At 36.5% G+C, this 18,107-nt stretch overlaps 1 protein-coding gene across 3 annotated transcripts in view; it reads right to left on the bottom strand.

Moving 5' to 3' along the window:
* Positions 1 to 18,107, bottom strand: part of ANLN (anillin, actin binding protein) — a 72,304-nt gene that overhangs the window by 30,652 nt on the left and 23,545 nt on the right. For 2 of the 3 annotated variants that reach the window (XM_036897464.2, XM_036897465.2), the window contains exons 9-14: positions 9,221 to 9,331; positions 8,349 to 8,590; positions 7,484 to 7,629; positions 7,021 to 7,168; positions 6,291 to 6,426; positions 5,504 to 5,686 (exon numbers count right to left, since the gene is read on the bottom strand). In XM_036897464.2, the coding sequence (XP_036753359.2) occupies positions 5,504 to 5,686; positions 6,291 to 6,426; positions 7,021 to 7,168; positions 7,484 to 7,629; positions 8,349 to 8,590; positions 9,221 to 9,331 (966 nt within the window). The remainder of the gene's footprint in view (positions 1 to 5,503; positions 5,687 to 6,290; positions 6,427 to 7,020; positions 7,169 to 7,483; positions 7,630 to 8,348; positions 8,591 to 9,220; positions 9,332 to 18,107) is intronic. The other variant, XM_057504657.1, reaches the window with a different exon arrangement.

The raw sequence follows: 18,107 nt of genomic DNA, 5'->3' as shown, positions 1-18,107 counted from the left end.
AGGCTTAACAACACGCTCCTAAATAATCAATGGATCAATGACCAAATCAAAATGGAGATCCAGCAATATATGGAAACAAATGACAACAACAACACTAAGCCCCAACTTCTGTGGGACACAGCAAAAGCAGTCTTAAGAGGAAAGTATATAGCAATCCAAGCATATTTAAAAAAGGAAGAGCAAGCCCAAATGAATGGTCTAATGTCACAATTATCGAAATTGGAAAAAGAAGAACAGATGAGGCCTAAGGTCAGCAGAAGGAGGGACATAATAAAGATCAGAGAAGAAATAAATAAAATTGAGAAGAATAAAACAATAGCAAAAATCAATGAAACCAAGAGCTGGTTCTTTGAGAAAATAAACAAAATAGATAAGCCTCTAGCCAGACTTATTAAGAAGAAAAGAGAGTCAACACAAATCAACAGTATCAGAAACGAGAAAGGAAAAATCACGACGGACCCCACGGAAATGCAAAGAATTATTGGAGAATACTATGAAAACCTATATGCTAACAAGCTGGGAAACCGAGGAGAAATAGACAACTTCCTAGAAAAATATAACCTTCCAAGATTGACCCAGGAAGAAACAGAAAATCTAAACAGACCAATTACCAGCAACGAAATTGAAGCGGTAATCAAAAAACTACCAAAGAACAAAACCCCCAGGCCAGATGGATTTACCTCGGAATTTTATCAGACATACAGGGAAGACATAATACCCATTCTCCTTAAAGTTTTCCAAAAAATAGAGGAGGAGGGGATACTCCCAAACTCATTCTATGAAGCTAACATCACCCTAATACCAAAAACAGGCAAAGACCCCACCAAAAAAGAAAACTACAGACCAATATCCCTGATGAACGTAGATGCAAAAATACTCAACAAAATATTAGCAAACCGAATTCAAAAATACATCAAAAGGATCATACACCATGACCAAGTGGGATTCATCCCAGGGATGCAAGGATGGTACAACATTCGAAAGTCCATCAACATCATCCACCACATCAACAAAAAGAAAGACAAAAACCACATGATCATCTCCATAGATGCTGAAAAAGCATTTGACAAAGTTCAACATCCATTCATGTTAAAAACTCTCAGCAAAATGGGAATAGAGGGCAAGTACCTCAACATAATAAAGGCCATCTATGATAAACCCACAGCCAACATTATATTGAACAGCGAGAAGCTGAAAGCATTTCCTCTGAGATCGGGAACTAGACAGGGATGCCCACTCTCTCCACTGTTATTTAACATAGTACTGGAGGTCCTAGCCACGGCAATCAGACAAAACAAAGAAATACAAGGAATCCAGATTGGTAAAGAAGAAGTCAAAGTGTCACTATTTGCAGATGACATGATACCGTACATAAAAAACCCTAAAGACTCCACCCCAAAACTACTAGAACTGATATCGGAATACAGCAAAGTTGCAGGATACAAAATCAACACACAGAAATCTGTGGCTTTCCTATATACTAACAATGAACCAACAGAAAGAGAAATCAGGAAAACAACTCCATTCACAATTGCATCAAAAAAAATAAAATACCTAGGAATAAACCTAACCAAAGAAGTGAAAGACTTATACTCTGAAAACTACAAGTCACTCTTAAGAGAAATTAAAGGGAACACTAACAGATGGAAACTCATCCCTGCTCATGGCTAGGAAGAATTAATATCGTCAAAATGGCCATCCTGCCCAAAGCAATATACAGATTTGATGCAATCCCTATGAAACTACCAGCAACATTCTTCAATGAACTGGAACAAATAATTCAAAAATTCATATGGAAACACAAAAGACCCCGAATAGCCAAAGCAATCCTGAGAAAGAAGAATAAAGTAGGGGGGATCTCACTCCCCAACTTCAAGCTCTACTATAAAGCCATAGTAATCAAGACAATTTGGTACTGGCACAAGAGCAGAGCCACAGACCAATGGAACAGACTAGAGAATCCAGACATTAACCCAGACATATATGGTCAATTAATATTTGATAAAGGAGCCATGGACATACAATGGCGAAATGACAGTCTCTTCAACAGGTGGTGCTGGCAAAACTGGACAGCTACATGTAGGAGAATGAAACTGGACCATTGTCTAACCCCATATACAAAAGTAAACTCAAAATGGATCAAAGACCTGAATGTAAGCCATGAAACCATTAAACTCTTGGAAGAAAACATAGGCGAAAACCTCTTAGACATAAACATGAGTGACCTCTTCTTGAACATATCTCCCCGGGCAAGGAAAACAACAGCAAAAATGAGTAAGTGGGACTATATTAAGCTGAAAAGCTTCTGTACAGCAAAAGACACCATCAATAGAACAAGAAGGATCCCTACAGTATGGGAGAATATATTTGAAAATGACACATCCGATAAAGGCTTGACGTCCAGAATATATAAGGAGCTCACACGCCTCAACAAACAAAAAACAAATAACCCAATTAAAAAATGGGCAGAGGAACTGAACAGACAGTTCTCCAAAAAAGAAATACAGATGGCCAACAGACACATGAAAAGATGCTCCACATCGCTAATTATCAGAGAAATGCAAATTAAAACTACAATGAGGTATCACCTCACACCAGTAAGGATGGCTGCCATCCAAAAGACAAACAACAACAAATGTTGGCGAGGCTGTGGAGAAAGGGGAACCCTCCTACACTGCTGGTGGGAATGTAAACTTGTTCAACCATTGTGGAAAGCAGTATGGAGGTATATCAAAATGCTTAAAACAGACTTACCATTTGACCCAGGAATTGCACTCCTAGGAATTTACCCTAAGAACGCAGCAATCAAGTTTGAGAAAGACAGATGCACCCCTATGTTTATTGCAGCACTATTTACAATAGCCAAGAATTGGAAGCAACCTAAATGTCCATCGATAGATGAATGGATAAAGAAGATGTGGTACATATACACAATGGAATACTACTCAGCCATAAGAAAAGGGCAAATCCAATCATTTGCAGCAACATGGATGGAGCTGGAGGGTATTATGCTCAGTGAAACAAGCCAAGCGGAGAAAGAGAAATACCAAATGATTTCACTTATCTGTGGAATATAAGAACAAAGGAAAAACTGAAGGAACAAAACAGCAGCAGAATCACAGAACTCAAGAATGGACTAACAGGTACCAAAGGGAAAGGGACTGGGGAGGATGGGTGGGTAGGGAGGGATAAGGGGGGGAGAAGTAGGGGGGTATTAAGATTAACATACATGGGGGGGTAGGAGAAAAGGGATGGCTGTACAACACAGAGAAGGCAAGTAGTGATTCTACAACATTTTGCTATGCTGATGGACAGTGACTGTAAAGGGGTTTATAGGGGAGACCTGGTATAGGGGAGAGCCTAGTAAACATAATATTCGTCATGTAAGTGTAGATTAGTGATACCAAAAACAAAGCAAAAAAAAAAAAAAAAAGGGCAGTTCCTGTGTGGTAACCTCCAACGAGTTCTGCACAAGGGTATAAAGGGCATATAAAAGTGTAGGCAAAGGGTCTGTTTGTGTTTATACAGAGGATCAAAGCCTAATTGGGCTACCCCGAAAATGAACTAAGATACGATATGAAAAACAACTTCCAACATCTGCAGTCTCTGGAAGACTCATGCCAGAAGATGGTCATCAAAAAACCCCAACAAAGATCCACGCACTGCTACAGCTGTAGATGCACTCATCCCACCAGTTCCTGGACTTGCCATGGGAATGAGTAAGGAGATATCTAAGCTGGCCTGTGCATACAGTAAAACAACAAATTTGACTGGATCTATACTGTTGGAACTCAACCAAGAATTTGGAGAAGTGCAAATTGTAGCGCTCCAAACTCTTACAACTACAGACTATTTACTGTTAAAAGAACATATGGCATGTGAACAGTCCCCAGGAATGGGTTGTTTTAATTTGTCTGATTTCTCTCAGACTGTTCAAGTTCAGTTGGACAATATCCACCATATCATAGATAAGTTTTCACAAATGCCTAAGGTGCCTTAATGGTTTTCTTGGTTTCACTGGAGATGGCTGGTAATTACAGATATGCTTTGGTTATGTAACTATACTCCTATTATGTTAATGTGTGTGCGCAATTTAAGTAGTAGCTTAAAACCTATATATGCTGAAGTTACTCTACAAGAAGATATGTCAAAGAAATAATCAATCTTCCCATGTTTTCTTCCGTCTGCTACTTCTATAGCTTTTCTTCTTCCTTCCTAATTACAACCCTTAAATAGAATTCGTGCCTCATATCAAATTTACCGAGTATCATAACTCCTCCAAGTGGTAAAGATACCTCAAGACAAATGCTGGGCATAGAAGCCACAGGGCATAAATATGCAAAGAAGTAAAAAGCTAACCTTTTCAAACAATAAGGCTTCCCTCTCACTTACCAACTTCACATTTCCCTGTATGGCCCCGGAAGATGACTGGTTAGCCAGAGATGGGTAAGATTCCTCAAGGGAGGAACAACCTAAGACAGGCACAGTCGCAGGGGGGCCATCAGGTGAGAAATTGGGGATCAACAGAGGTGAGGCTTAGAACCTCACCCCCCCTATTCTGAGAGAAATCTTCTGCATACGTGGATGTTTTATTGCCCTGGTCTAGCTTGGATTAACACATAGTCTACAGGCACACACCTGATCATCTACATTTGCTCTCTTACAACACTAAACTATGTTTTCTACCTTTATCTTGTATCTACCTACCACTTCAGCATTTTATTAAAAATAATAATAATAGAGAAATGTGGTATCCACATATAAATCAAGTATAAAAACCAAATGAGTATTCATATTTGAACTGACTGTTTAGAGTTCATAATGCATGAGCAAAACCGAAAGTTTCTGTGATGACTGCCCTTGTACTGTTCACTATGTAACTTATTCATTATGTAAGAATTTGTTCTACATGTAAGAACTTGTTTGTTATGCCTCAGAAGATTGGAGACTGACGAAAATTAGGCTTGGGGTGGATTAATGATTGTACATTGAGCATTGACTCCCCTATACAGAATTTTATTGTCGTTAACAACCATTTGATCAATAAATATGAGAGATGCCCTCACAAAAAAAAAAAAAAAAAAAAAAAAAGGACAGACTTCCAATGGTAAAATAAATAAGTAACCGGGATGTAATGTATAGCATAAGGAATATAGTCAAGATATTGTAACAGCTTGGTAGGGTGATAGCTGGAACCTAGAATTATGTATATAAATGTTCTACCACTGTGTTGTACACTTGAAACTAATGTAATGTAATACTGTGCGTCAACTACCCTTCAATAAAAAATAATTATTTAAAAAAATAAAATAAAATAAAATAAATAAAAATAAATAAAAACATTTAAACAAAACATAAAAAAAAAAAAAAAAAGGAACTAGAGGCCCAAGAATACAAGTTTTGCATCTTCATGCTCTACTTGTCCCACTGCACAATGCTAATCTAGGTAAGGTTCATAGTTTAACATGTGATCTAGAAGTGACACAAATAAAAGTTACCTTACCTGGTTTCTGAACTGTACTGCAGACAAAATCTGCTTTTAGAGGCAAGCGTATTTCTGACAAAGTAACTGATCCTTTGGATGCGACAAATTCATTCTGGGATATGGGACCAGGCTTATTCTTCCTCTGAGGCACTTCATTCTTTAATTTATTCAATTCATCAATCAAAAGTGTTCTTTTCTCAGCTACATAAAAATATGCAAGTTAATATTACAAATATTAAATTTGCAACTATTCATAAATGAGACCAATTCTCACTGATATGGCAATTGTAAATTAGACCAAAAAAAAATACAAACAGATGGTGGGTAATTGGGTAAAACCTTGATTGATCACAAGTTTATCAAGTTCTGGTGACTAAATACTTCAACTTTGGGCAGTTTTCTTGCATGGTATAATTGATCTACCCTAACATGCCCTATCATCCATACACACACACACCGAAATTCACATACTTTAGCCATATATAGCTATGGATAGATACAGTGTTTGTGTGTATGTGTGTGTGTATTTGAATATATATAAATATATTCATATTTTCATTCTTGGCATACTATTCACAGCTACATTTCTTCAAATGAATTCCAGTTTCTTTCACTATTCATAGACACTACCTTTTATTTTACATGTTCAGTTTTCACAAATCTTGTAAGAAACCAACAAAAAGCTGATCAACTGAAACAAAAGAAGCCCTTTCTTTAAATTTAGAGATTTCTAAATATACTAGATAAAATGAGTTTTCCCTGGTTTGAAATTTTGCTGAAGTTATTTCAGGTACATCACACATACTTGCAATTAAAAGAAGTCTTTCCGCTTCAGCTTCTTCTAGTGACCCTTTTCCATGCTCTTCATCAACACAGCAATTAAGAGCCTGGCTAGCTTGATAGATCACTGTCTGCTGCAAATTTATTTCATTATTGAGTTCCTAATAAAACCAATGAAAGGAGAAAAAACTCATATTTGTAAATCACCATTTTCACTTTAATTAAACTTTAATTCTAACTAATCCAATTGAATAATTTCCAAAGTTTCGAGAGAGGAAAGTCAAAATGTTACTGTTTCACTATTGAAGTTTCTTGACTATGTGCCAAAAACATTTAACATGCTATAATAATTAAACTATAAGCATTCTTGATTATGAAAACTTTCAACTCATACTTATCCATTTTATTTAAATTACATGTGTTTTAAATGCTTTCCTTAGGGTAAAAGAACTTAGAGCAGAATAAACTTCAGGCTTCACCATCATCTAATTTATAGTTATACTTTAAGGATATTTATGATAAACATGTTTAAAAATAAATATTTCAGCAATATTAAACAAGCTTCCTACTTTTCCAATAAAGAGCACTTTCTCAAATTACACTGATTTTGCAAAGTGATTTACTGAGCTCTTATGGGCCAGACACTCTTCTAGTCACTCAGGGTACAGACATGTGTAAGGTGGGGCCCTTGTCTGCAAAGACCTCACAGTGCAGCACAGGAGACATTCCAAATCTCCCTTCCAAGATGTACATACCTGCATTTTCTGTTTGATATTAACTTGATAAGGAAAGGCATTCTTTTTGTCACCCAATTTTGAAGTAACATCCTCCTTCCGTACAATCACCTGCTTTATTGAAGGACGCTCTGTTTCTTTGAATCTTTGAGATCTGTATGCATCAATGCTTCAGGAAATAAGGTACACTCTGTTAAAAATCCATCAACACATTGAGCAATATCCTTGATTGAACATATAAGCAGAATTTGATATTGATATTGAAATGTACCAGCAGAACACATCACCAGAATGGAAAATGCCATTTGGTGAAAGATGTTGATACAAATTATTCCAAAATTTTATACAGATGAATTATTAATAACATTATAATTACATAACACAACTTGTTGTATTACATAATACAACATGGTTATATCTATACCATGATCCTTAGTCTCATGAAATCCTTAGACTCCATGAATGTCTTAAAAAATGTTCTTACCTATAAGGAAGATCACGATCTTCAGAACAAATGCTATCACCAGACTCAGCTCGAGAGACACGGGTTCTCTGGAATTTTCCTGGCTTTGGACTTTCATCGCTTACATTGATGTCTTTCAATTCCAGCCTAGGTGAGGAAACTAAGCCCTGCAGTGAAGCACATCAGGTATTAGATTTTATGGGTGACATTCATTTTTAATGATAATTTTGAGGAATTTAATTAATTATCCCCTATTATTAGGAAATAAACATCCAATAAGTTAAGTAATTCACCATAAAAAACAAGGCAAACTAAAGAAGTTCCTAAAAAAATTAATGAATAAAAGTTCAAAGGCAGCTAAAATCTGTATTTGTAACTCTTTTAAAAAATATTTCTAATTGAATCAATTTCCAAACAGAGATGTAGTTATTCAATTTAGGGTGCTAGCCAACAACATTAATGAGCTGTCAATAAATGTTAGTTATCTGTCTGGTGCTAAATACTAATATACTTATGATTTAATATTTACATCAATCCCATGATATAGGTACTATTTTTAACCTCATTTGAATATATGAGAACCTCATTTGTCTCTTGCCAGACAAGAGAACTGGCAAAGAGGTTAAATAAACTGTCACTAAAAGACATAGCCAGGATCTGCACCTAAATGTCTGGCCTTTTAAACCTTTTTACAGTTTGGATTTTATCTAAGGCCAAAGGGAAACCATGAAGAAAGAGTTTTAAGTTCTTTCTTTAAGATAACTGACATCAGCTTTGCAAAATCCCCCTTGCTTTGCCAAATCCCCATGTACAAACTAAAACAAAATGGGTTTCCAATACTACTTAGTCCATGTCCAGAGCCTGTTTACATTTAGTCTTTTCTTACCTCTGGACTTACCACACCAACTGTCTGTGCTAATGGGGCAAGTAATGACATTGAGGAGATATTCAGTGCATCCTCCTGTTCTTCACTGCTGCTTTCTGCTGCTGCTTGATCCATCTCCTCTTGGCTCTTGCCCACACCCAGTGCACCTTCCTCTAGGACATCACTGAAGATCTCATTAATTACTTTTGAACTATTGATATCATCTTCATCATCCACACTCATCTCAATTTCACGTACTACTTCTGAAAAATATTTCAATAGGTGGATACTGTGATTAAGACCTTTAAGAATTAAAGGGACAGCAGAAGACCTAACATTCATATGCTTACTAAATAAACAAACAGGAGAGCAATTTAGGTTGGAGCTATCAAAATCTGATTCAGTGCTTTGGGTTTAAGAAAGAATATTAAGTAAGAACTCAAACTGCAAGGTAATAGCCAAAAGCTTCAGACTGACACAAAATGTTCTTTCAAATAACTCTATTGTTGAGAGCTGCCCTTTCACATGTCAGTCCATAATAGGAAATTATTAATATTACTTAGGGCAGTGTTTAAATATAATTTTCAAGGACGATTAACTCCTCTAACAGTATATGAAGAGTGTGGAAGGGCAGCACATTTACTTTGTCCATGAAAGTGAGCGATAGCCTTAATCAGATTTTCACAGGAGTCTGTGACATGAAGATAACTGTTCATGTACTATATCTTTGTGGATGCTAGAATATTTCCCAGTTTAAAAAAAGAGAGAAAGTATCATAAAATGACAAGAGATTTTGATATATAGAACACTGCATATTTTAATACATGCTTTTACCAATACATTATTCCTTATAGCGTGCTCAGAGTTAATAAGAAATAAAAAATAAAACCAACCAGTCTGCTGCTCAGCCTTTGGTTCTGTTGTTACTTTTAAAGATTTCTCCTCTTCTAAAAACAATGTTATTTTCAAAGGACTAGATTTTGTCATTTCACATTCAATAAAACCTAAAAAAATTTTTAAGAAAAGCCATATTAATATATATAAGAACCTAGAATTTTTCAGTTAAGAAATCTTATGTATCTTTTTTCAGATTATAAAACTATGCATTTTGAATCTACAAATGAGTGAAGAATCCGCCAAGATACCTGTCCTCTCTTAACTTTCCCATTTCTTCCTCCCCGCAAAGAGAAAGGGCACACCAATATTACCAGGTTATTATTTTTTCTTCCAGTTTTCCCCTTATGTATACACATGTGTATATTCTTTTGTTTTATCAGAAAGTGATTACTTTAGACATGTTGTTCAGCAATTTGTTTTCCACTTTTTAAAAAAAATCTTGATAAAAATGTTTAACAAGCTAGCAATCAAAGGAAACTCTACCTCAACATAGTGAAGGCCATATATGAAAAGCTCACAGCTAACATTATACCCAATAGTGAGAGACTGAAAGCTTTTTGTCTAAGATCAGGAACAAGACAAGGATGCCCACTCTCACCACTTCTATTCAACATAGCTTCGAAAGACCTAGTGAGATAGGCAAGAAATAGGCAAGAAAAAGAAACAAAAAAGAAATTTCAAATCCAAATTTGAAAAAAAGTAAAATTATCTGTTCATAAATGGCATGATCTTATATATGGAAAACTAAAGATCTCTCAAAAAAAACTGTCACTACTAATTTCAGGGAAGATAAAGAACACAAAAGAAACATACAAAAGTCAGTTGCACTTTTATACACTGACACCAAATACTCTGGAAAGAAAATTAAGAAAACGATTCCACTTACAACAGCCTCAAAAAGAATAAAATACATAGGAATAAACCTAACCAAGTTGACAGACTTGTACACTGAAACTACAAAAAACGGCTAAAACTCATTAAACAAGGCACAGCTGGAAAGATATCCCATATTCATGGATTAGAAGATTTATATTGTTAAGATGTCAATACTACATGAAGTAATCTACAGATTCAAGACAATTCCTATCAAAATCCCACAATAGCAATTTCTGGCGAAATAGAAGAGTCTATACTAAAACTCCTATGGAGCTTCAAGGAATCTGAATACGAAAACATTTTGAAAAAGAACTAAGTTAGAAGACTGACATTTCCTGATTTCAAAACATATTACAAAGCTATAATAATCAAAACAGTATAGTACTTACATAAAAACAGACATATAGACCAATGGAACAGAACAGACAGCAGAGAAGTAAAATCTCATATACATGGTAATATGATCTTTGATAAGGCTGCCAAGATGATTCAATGGGGGAAAGAAGAGTCTCTTCAAAAAAAAGTAGATATCCACATGCAAAAGAATGAATTTGGACTCTTATCTGATACTATGTACTACAAAATTAACTCAAAATGGATTAGAGACCTAAATGTAATACTCAAAACTATAAAAATCCTAGAAGGAAACTTTGAGGAAAAGCTCCATGACATTGGATTTGGTGAGGATTTCTTGAGTATGACACCAAAAGCACAGGCAACAAAAGTAAAATAAACAAATGGGACTAAAACAAACTTAAAAACTTTGTGTCTCAAAGGACACAATCAACAGAGTACAAAAGGCAACCTATGGAATGAATGGGAGAAAATATTTGCAAATCATGTATCTAATTAGGGGTTAATACTCAGAATATATAAAGAACTCCTACAACTCATAACAAAAATCAAATAATCTGATCAAAAAATGGGCAAAGGTCTTGAACAAATATTTCTCCAAAGATGGTATACAAACGGACAACAAGCGTATGAAAAGATGCTCAACATCACTAATCATAAGAGAAATGGAAATGAAAATCACAATGAGCTATCATCATAGCCATTAGGATGGCTACTATAAAAAAAAACTATGGCTACTATCAAGAAAGTAACAGGTGTTGATAAGGATATGGAGAAAATGGAACCCTTGTACACTGTTGGTGAGATTGTAAAATGGTACGACCACTATGGAAAACAGTATGATGGTTCCTCAAAATATTAAAAATAGATCTATTATATGATCTACCAATCCCACTTCTGGGTATATATCCAGAAGAATTGAGAACAGGGTCTCAGAGAGATATCTGCACACCTCTGTTCATGGCAACACTATTTAACCATGACAGGTAGAAGAGAGGCAAACATCTCCTGAATATAAGCATGAGCAACTTCTTCCTGAATGCATCTCCTCAAGCAAGGGAAACAAAAGCAAAAATGAACTCATGGGACTACATTAAACTAAAAAGTTTCTGTACAGCAAAGGACATCATCAACAGAACAAAAAGGCATCCTACAGTATAGGAGAATATATTTGTAAATGACATATCCGACAAGGGGTTAACACCCAAAATATATAAAGAACTTACATGACTCAACACCCAAAAAGCAAATTACCCAATTAACAAATGGGCAGAGGATATGAAGAGACAGTTCTCCAAAGAAAAAATTCAGATTGCCAACAGACACATGAAAAGATGCTCCACATCACCAATCATCAGGGAAATGCAAATTAAAACTACAATGACATATCACCTCACACCAGTAAGGATGGCCAGCATCGAAAAGACTAAGAACAACAGATGCTGGCAAGGAAGCGAAGAAAGGGGAACCCTCCTACACTGCTGGTGGGAATGTAAGCTAGTTCAACCATTGTGGAAAGCAATATGGAGGTTCCTCAAAAAAAACTAAAAATAGAAATACCATTTGACCGGTGAATCCCACTCCTTGGAATATACCCAAAGGATACAACTTCTCAGATTCAAAAAGACATATGCACCCCTATGTTTATTGCAGCACTTTTTACAATAGCCAAGATATGGAAGCAACCTCAGTGTCCATCAGTAGATGAATGGATAAAGAAGATGTGGTACATATACACAATGGAATACTATTTGGCCATAAGAAAGAAACAAATCCTACCACTTGCAACATCATGGATGGAGCTGGAGGACATTATGCTCAGTGAAATAAGCCAGGCAGAGAAAGACAAATGCCAAATGATTTCCCTCATTTGTGGAGTATAACAATGAAGCAAAACTGAAGGAACAAAATGGCAGCAGACTCAGAGACTCCAAGAATGAACTAGTGGTTACCAAAGGGGTGGGTGGGGAGGGAGGGAGAAGGGGATTGAGGGGTATTATGTTTAGTACACATGGTGTGGGGGATCACGGGGAGAACAGTGTAGCACAGAAAAGGCACATGTGAATCTGTGGCATCTTGCTGCACTGATGGACAGTGACTGCATTGGGGTACGGGTGGGGACTTGATAATATGGGTAAATGTAGTAAACACATTGTTTTTTCATGTGAAACCTTCATAAGAGTGTATATCAATCATACCTTAAGAAAAAATTAAGAAAAAAAAAAGAGGTAGAAGCGACACATATATCCATTGACAGATAATGAGTAAGCAAAATGTGGTGTATATATATATCTATATCTATCTATCTATCTATATCTATATATATATATATACACACAATGGAATATTTATTCAGCCTTGAAAAGGAAGGAAATCCAATCACATGTTATAAACACAGATGAAGCTCAATGATGTTATGTGAAAATGAATGAGCTACACACGAAAACACAAATATTGTATGATTCAACTTATATAGGGTATCTAAAGCAGTCAAATTCACCAAAACAGAAAGTAGAATGGTGGCTACCAAGGGCTGAGGAAGGGAGCTGTTTGGAGTTTTTGGAAGATCAAAAAGTGCTGGAGATCTGTTCCATAACAATGTGAATATATTCAACACTACTGAACTGTGCACTCAAAATTGTTAAGATGGTAAATTTTTTTTTCTTTTTTTTTTTTATTGAAGGGTAGTTGACAACAGTATTACATTACATTAGTTTCAGTTGTACAACACAGTGATTCAACATTTATATACATGATAATTCTAGGTACCAGCTATCACCATACCAAGTTGTTACAATATTTTGACTATATTCCTTATGCTATACATTACATCCCGGTTACTTATTTATTTTACAATTGGAAGTGTGTTTATATATATATATATATTTTTTTTGTGAGGGCATCTCTCATATTTATTGATCAAATAGTTGTTAACCACAATAAATTTCTGTATAGGGGGGTCAATACTCAATGCACAATCATTAATCCACCCCAAGCCTAATTTTCGTCAGTCTCCAATCTTCTGATGCATAACGAACAAATTCTTACATGGAGTACAAATTCTTACACAGTGAATAAGTTACATGGTGAACAGTGCAAGGGCAGTCATCACAGAAGCTTTCGGTTTTGTTCATGCATTATGAACTATACACAGTCAGTTCAAATATGAATATTCATTTGATTTTTAACTTGATTTATATGTGGATACCACATTTCTCTATTATTATTATTTTTAATAAAATGCTGAAGTGGTAGGTAGATACGAGATAAAGGTAGAAAACAGAGTTCAGTGTTGTAAGAGAGCAAATGTAGATAATCAGGTGTGTGCCTGTAGACTATGTGTTAATCCAAGCTAGACGAGGGCAATAAACATCCATGTATGCAGAAGATTTCTCTCAGAACATGAGGGGGGAGGTTCTAAGCCTCACCTCTGCTGCTCACCATTTTCTCACCAGATGGCCCCCTGTGACTGTGCCTGTCTTAGGTTGTTCCTCCCTTGAGGAATCTTACCCGTCTCTGGCTAATCAGTCATCTTCCGGGGCCATACAGGGAAATGTTAAGTTGGTAAGTGAGAGACAAGCCTTATTGTTTGAAAAGGTTAGCTTTTTACTTCTTTGCATATTTATGCCCTGTGGCTTCTATGCCCAGCATTTGTCTTGAGGTGTCTTTACCACTTGGAAGAATTATGATACTCGGTAAATTCGACATGTGGCACGAGTTCTATTTAAAGGTTGTGATTAGGTAGGAAGAAGAAAAGCTATAGAAGTAGCAGGCAGAAGAAAACCTGGGAAGATTGATTATTTCTTTGACATATCTTCTTGTAGAGTAACTTCAGCATGGATAGGTTTTAAACTACTAATTAAATTGTGCACACACATTAACATAATAGGAATATAGTTACATAACCAAAGCATACCTGTAATTACCAGCCATCTCCAGTGAAACCAAGAAAACCAGTTAGGCACCTTAGGCATTTGTGAAAACTTATCTATGATATGGTGGATATTGTCCGACTGAACTTAAACAGTCTGAGAGAATTCAGATAAACTAGAACAACCCATTCCTGGGGACTGTTCATATCCCATATGTTCTTTTAACGATAAATAGTCTGTGGTTGTAAGATTTTGGAGTGCTACAATTTGCACTTCTCCTAATTCTTGGTTGAGTTCCAACAGTATAGATCCAGTCCAATTTGTTGTTTTACTGTATGCACAGGCCAGCTTAGATATCTCCTTACTCATTCCCATGGCAAGTCCAGGAACTGGTGGGATGAGTGCATCTACACCTGTGACAGTGCGTGGATCTTTGTTGGAGTTTTTTTTTTTTCTGATCATCTTCTGTCATGAGTCTTCCCGAGAGTGCTGATGTTGGAAGTTCTTTTTCATATCGTATCTTAGTTCATTTTCGGGGTAGCCAAATTAGGCTTTGATCCTCTGTATACACACAAACAGACCCTTTGCCTACACTTTTATATGCCTTTTATATCATTGTGTAGAACTCATTAGAGGTCACCACATAGGAACTGCTTTTTTTTTTTTTTAATCATTAATCTACACTTACATGACGAATACTTTGTTTACTAGGCTCTCCCCTATACCAGGTCCCCCCTATATACTCCTTTACAGTCACTGTCCATCAGCGTAGCAAACTGTTGTAGAATCACTACTTGTCTTCTCTGTGTTGTACAGCCCTCCCCTTTCTCCCACCCCGCTATGGATGCTAATCTTAATACCCCTCCTTTTCTGCCCCCCCTTAATCCTCCCTACCCACCCATCCTCCCCAGTCCCTTTCCCTTTGGTACCTGTTAGTCCATTCTTGAGTTCTGTGATTCTGTTGCTGTTTTGTTCCTTCAGTTTTTCCTTTGTTCTTATATTCCACAGATGAGTGAAATCATTTGGTATTTCTCTTTCTCTGCTTGGCTTGTTTCACTGAGCATAATACCCTCCAGCTCCATCCATGTTGCTGCAAATGGTTGGATTTGCCCTTTTCTTATGGCTGAGTAGTATTCCATTGTGTATATGTACCACCTCTTCTTTATCCATTCATCTATCCATGGACATTTAGGTTGCTTCCAATTCTTGGCTATTGTAAATAGTGCTGCGATAAACATAGGGGTACATTGGTCTTTCTCATACTTGATTGCTGCATTCTTAGGGTAAATTCCTAGGAGTGCAATTCCTGGGTCAAATGGTATGTCTGTTTTGAGCATTTTGATGTACCTCCATACTGCTTTCCACAATGGTTGAACAAGTTTACATTCCCACCAGCAGTGTAGGAGGGTTCCCCTTTCTCCACAGCCTCGCCAACATTTGTTGTTGTTTGTCCTCTGGATGGCAGCCATCCTTACTGGTGTGAGGTGATACCTCATTGTAGTTTTAATTTGCATTTCTCTGATAATTAGAGATGTGGAGCATCTTTTCATGTGTCTGTTGGCCATCTGTATTTCTTTTTTGGAGAACCGTCTGTTCAGTTCCTCTGCCCATTTTTTAATTGGGTTATTTGTTTTTTGTTTGTTGAGGCATGTGAGCTCTTTATATATTCTGGATGTCAAGCCTTTATCGGATGTGTCATTTTCAAATATATTCTCCCATACTGTAGGGTTCCTTTTTGTTCTATTGATGGTGTCTTTTGCTGTACAGAAGCTTTTCAGCTTAATATAGTCCCACTTGTTCATTTTTGCTGTTGTTTTCCTTGCCCGGGGAGATATGTTCAAGAAGAGGTCACTCATGTTTATGTCTAAGAGGTTTGTGCCTATGTTTTCTTCCAAGAGTTTAATGGTTTCGTGACTTATATTCAGGTCTTTGATCCATTTTGAGTTTACTTTTGTATATGGGGTTAGACAATGGTCCAGTTTCATTCTCCTACATGTAGCTGTCCAGTTTTGCCAGCACCATCTGTTGAAGAGACTGTCATTTCGCCATTGTATGTCCATGGCTCCTTTATCAAATATTAACTGACCATATATGTCTGGGTTAATGTCTGGATTCTCTAGTCTGTTCCATTGGTCTGTGGCTCTGTTCTTGTGCCAGCTCCAAATTGTCTTGATTACTATGGCTTTATAGTAGAGCTTGAAGTTGGGGAGTGAGATCCCCCCTACTTTATTCTTCTTTCTCAGGATTGCTTTGGCTATTCAGGGTCTTTGGTGTTTCCATATGAATTTTTGAATTATTTGTTCCAGTTCATTGAAGAATGTTGCTGGTAGTTTCATAGGGATTGCATCAAATCTGTATATTGCTTTGGGCAGGATGGCCATTTTGACGATATTAATTCTTCCTAGCCATGAGCATGGGATGCGTTTCCATCTGTTAGTGTCCCCTTTAATTTCTTTTAAGAGTGACTTGTAGTTTTCAGAATATAAGTCTTTCACTTCTTTGGTTAGGTTTATTCCTAGATATTTTATTTTTTTTGATGCAATTGTGAATGGAGTTGTTTTCCTGATTTCTCTTTCTGTTGGTTCATTGTTGGTATACAGGAAAGCCACAGATTTCTGTGTGTTGATTTTGTATCCTGCAACTTTGCTGTATTCCGATATCAGTTCTGGTAGTTCTGGGGTGGAGTCTTTAGGGTTTTTTATGTACAGTATCATGTCATCTGCAAATAGTGACAGTTTGACTTCTTCTTTGCCAATCTGGATTCCTTGTATTTTTTTGTTTTGTCTGATTGCCGTGGCTAGGACCTCCAGTACTATGTTAAATAACAGTGGGGAGAGTGGGCATCCCTGTCTAGTTCCCGATCTCAGCGGAAATGCTTTCAGCTTCTCGCTATTCAATATAATGTTGGCTGTGGGTTTTTCATAGATGGCCTTTATTATGTTGAGGTACTTGCCCTCTATTCCCATTTTGCTGAGAGTTTTTATCATGAATGGATGTTGAACTTTGTCAAATGCTTTTTCAGCATCTATGCAGATGATCATGTGGTTTTTGTCTTTCTTTTTGTTGATGTGGTGGATGATATTGATGGACTTTCGAATGTTGTGCCATCCTTGCATCCCTGGGATGAATCCCACTTGGTCATGGTGTACGATGGTTTTGATGTATTTTTGAATTCGGTTTGCTAAAATTTTGTTGAGTATTTTTGCGTCTACGTTCATCAGGGATATTGGTCTGTAGTTTTCTTTTTTGGTGGTGTCTTTGCCTGGTTTTGGTATTAGGGTGATGTTAGCTTCATAGAATGAGTTTGGGAGTATCCCCTCCTCTTCTATTTCTTGGAAAACTTTAAGGAGAATGGGTATTATGTCTTCCCTGTATGTCTGATAAAATTCCGAGGTAAATCCATATGGCCCGAGGGTTTTGTTCTTTGGTAGTTTTTTGATTACCGCTTCAATTTCATTGCTGGTAATTGGTCTGTTTAGATTTTCTGTTTCTTTTTGGGTCAGTCTTGGAAGGTTGTATTTTTCTAGGAAGTTGTCCATTTCTCCTAGGTTTCCCAGCTTGTTAGCATATAGGTTTTCATAGTATTCTCTAATAATTCTTTGTATTTCTGTAGGGTCTGTCATGATTTTTCCTTTCTCGTTTCTGATACTGTTGATTTGTGTTGACTCTCTTTTCCTCTTAATAAGTCTGGCTAGAGGCTTATCTATTTTGTTTATTTTCTCGAAGAACCAGCTCTTGGTTTCATTGATTTTTGCTATTGTTTTATTCTTCTCAATTTTAT

The sequence above is a fragment of the Manis pentadactyla genome, chromosome 7, assembly GCF_030020395.1.
Source record: "Manis pentadactyla isolate mManPen7 chromosome 7, mManPen7.hap1, whole genome shotgun sequence".
NCBI classification, from domain to species: domain Eukaryota; kingdom Metazoa; phylum Chordata; class Mammalia; order Pholidota; family Manidae; genus Manis; species Manis pentadactyla.
The sequence above is the reverse complement of the archived record's forward strand: the minus strand, read 5'-3'. Positions and strand labels throughout refer to the sequence as shown.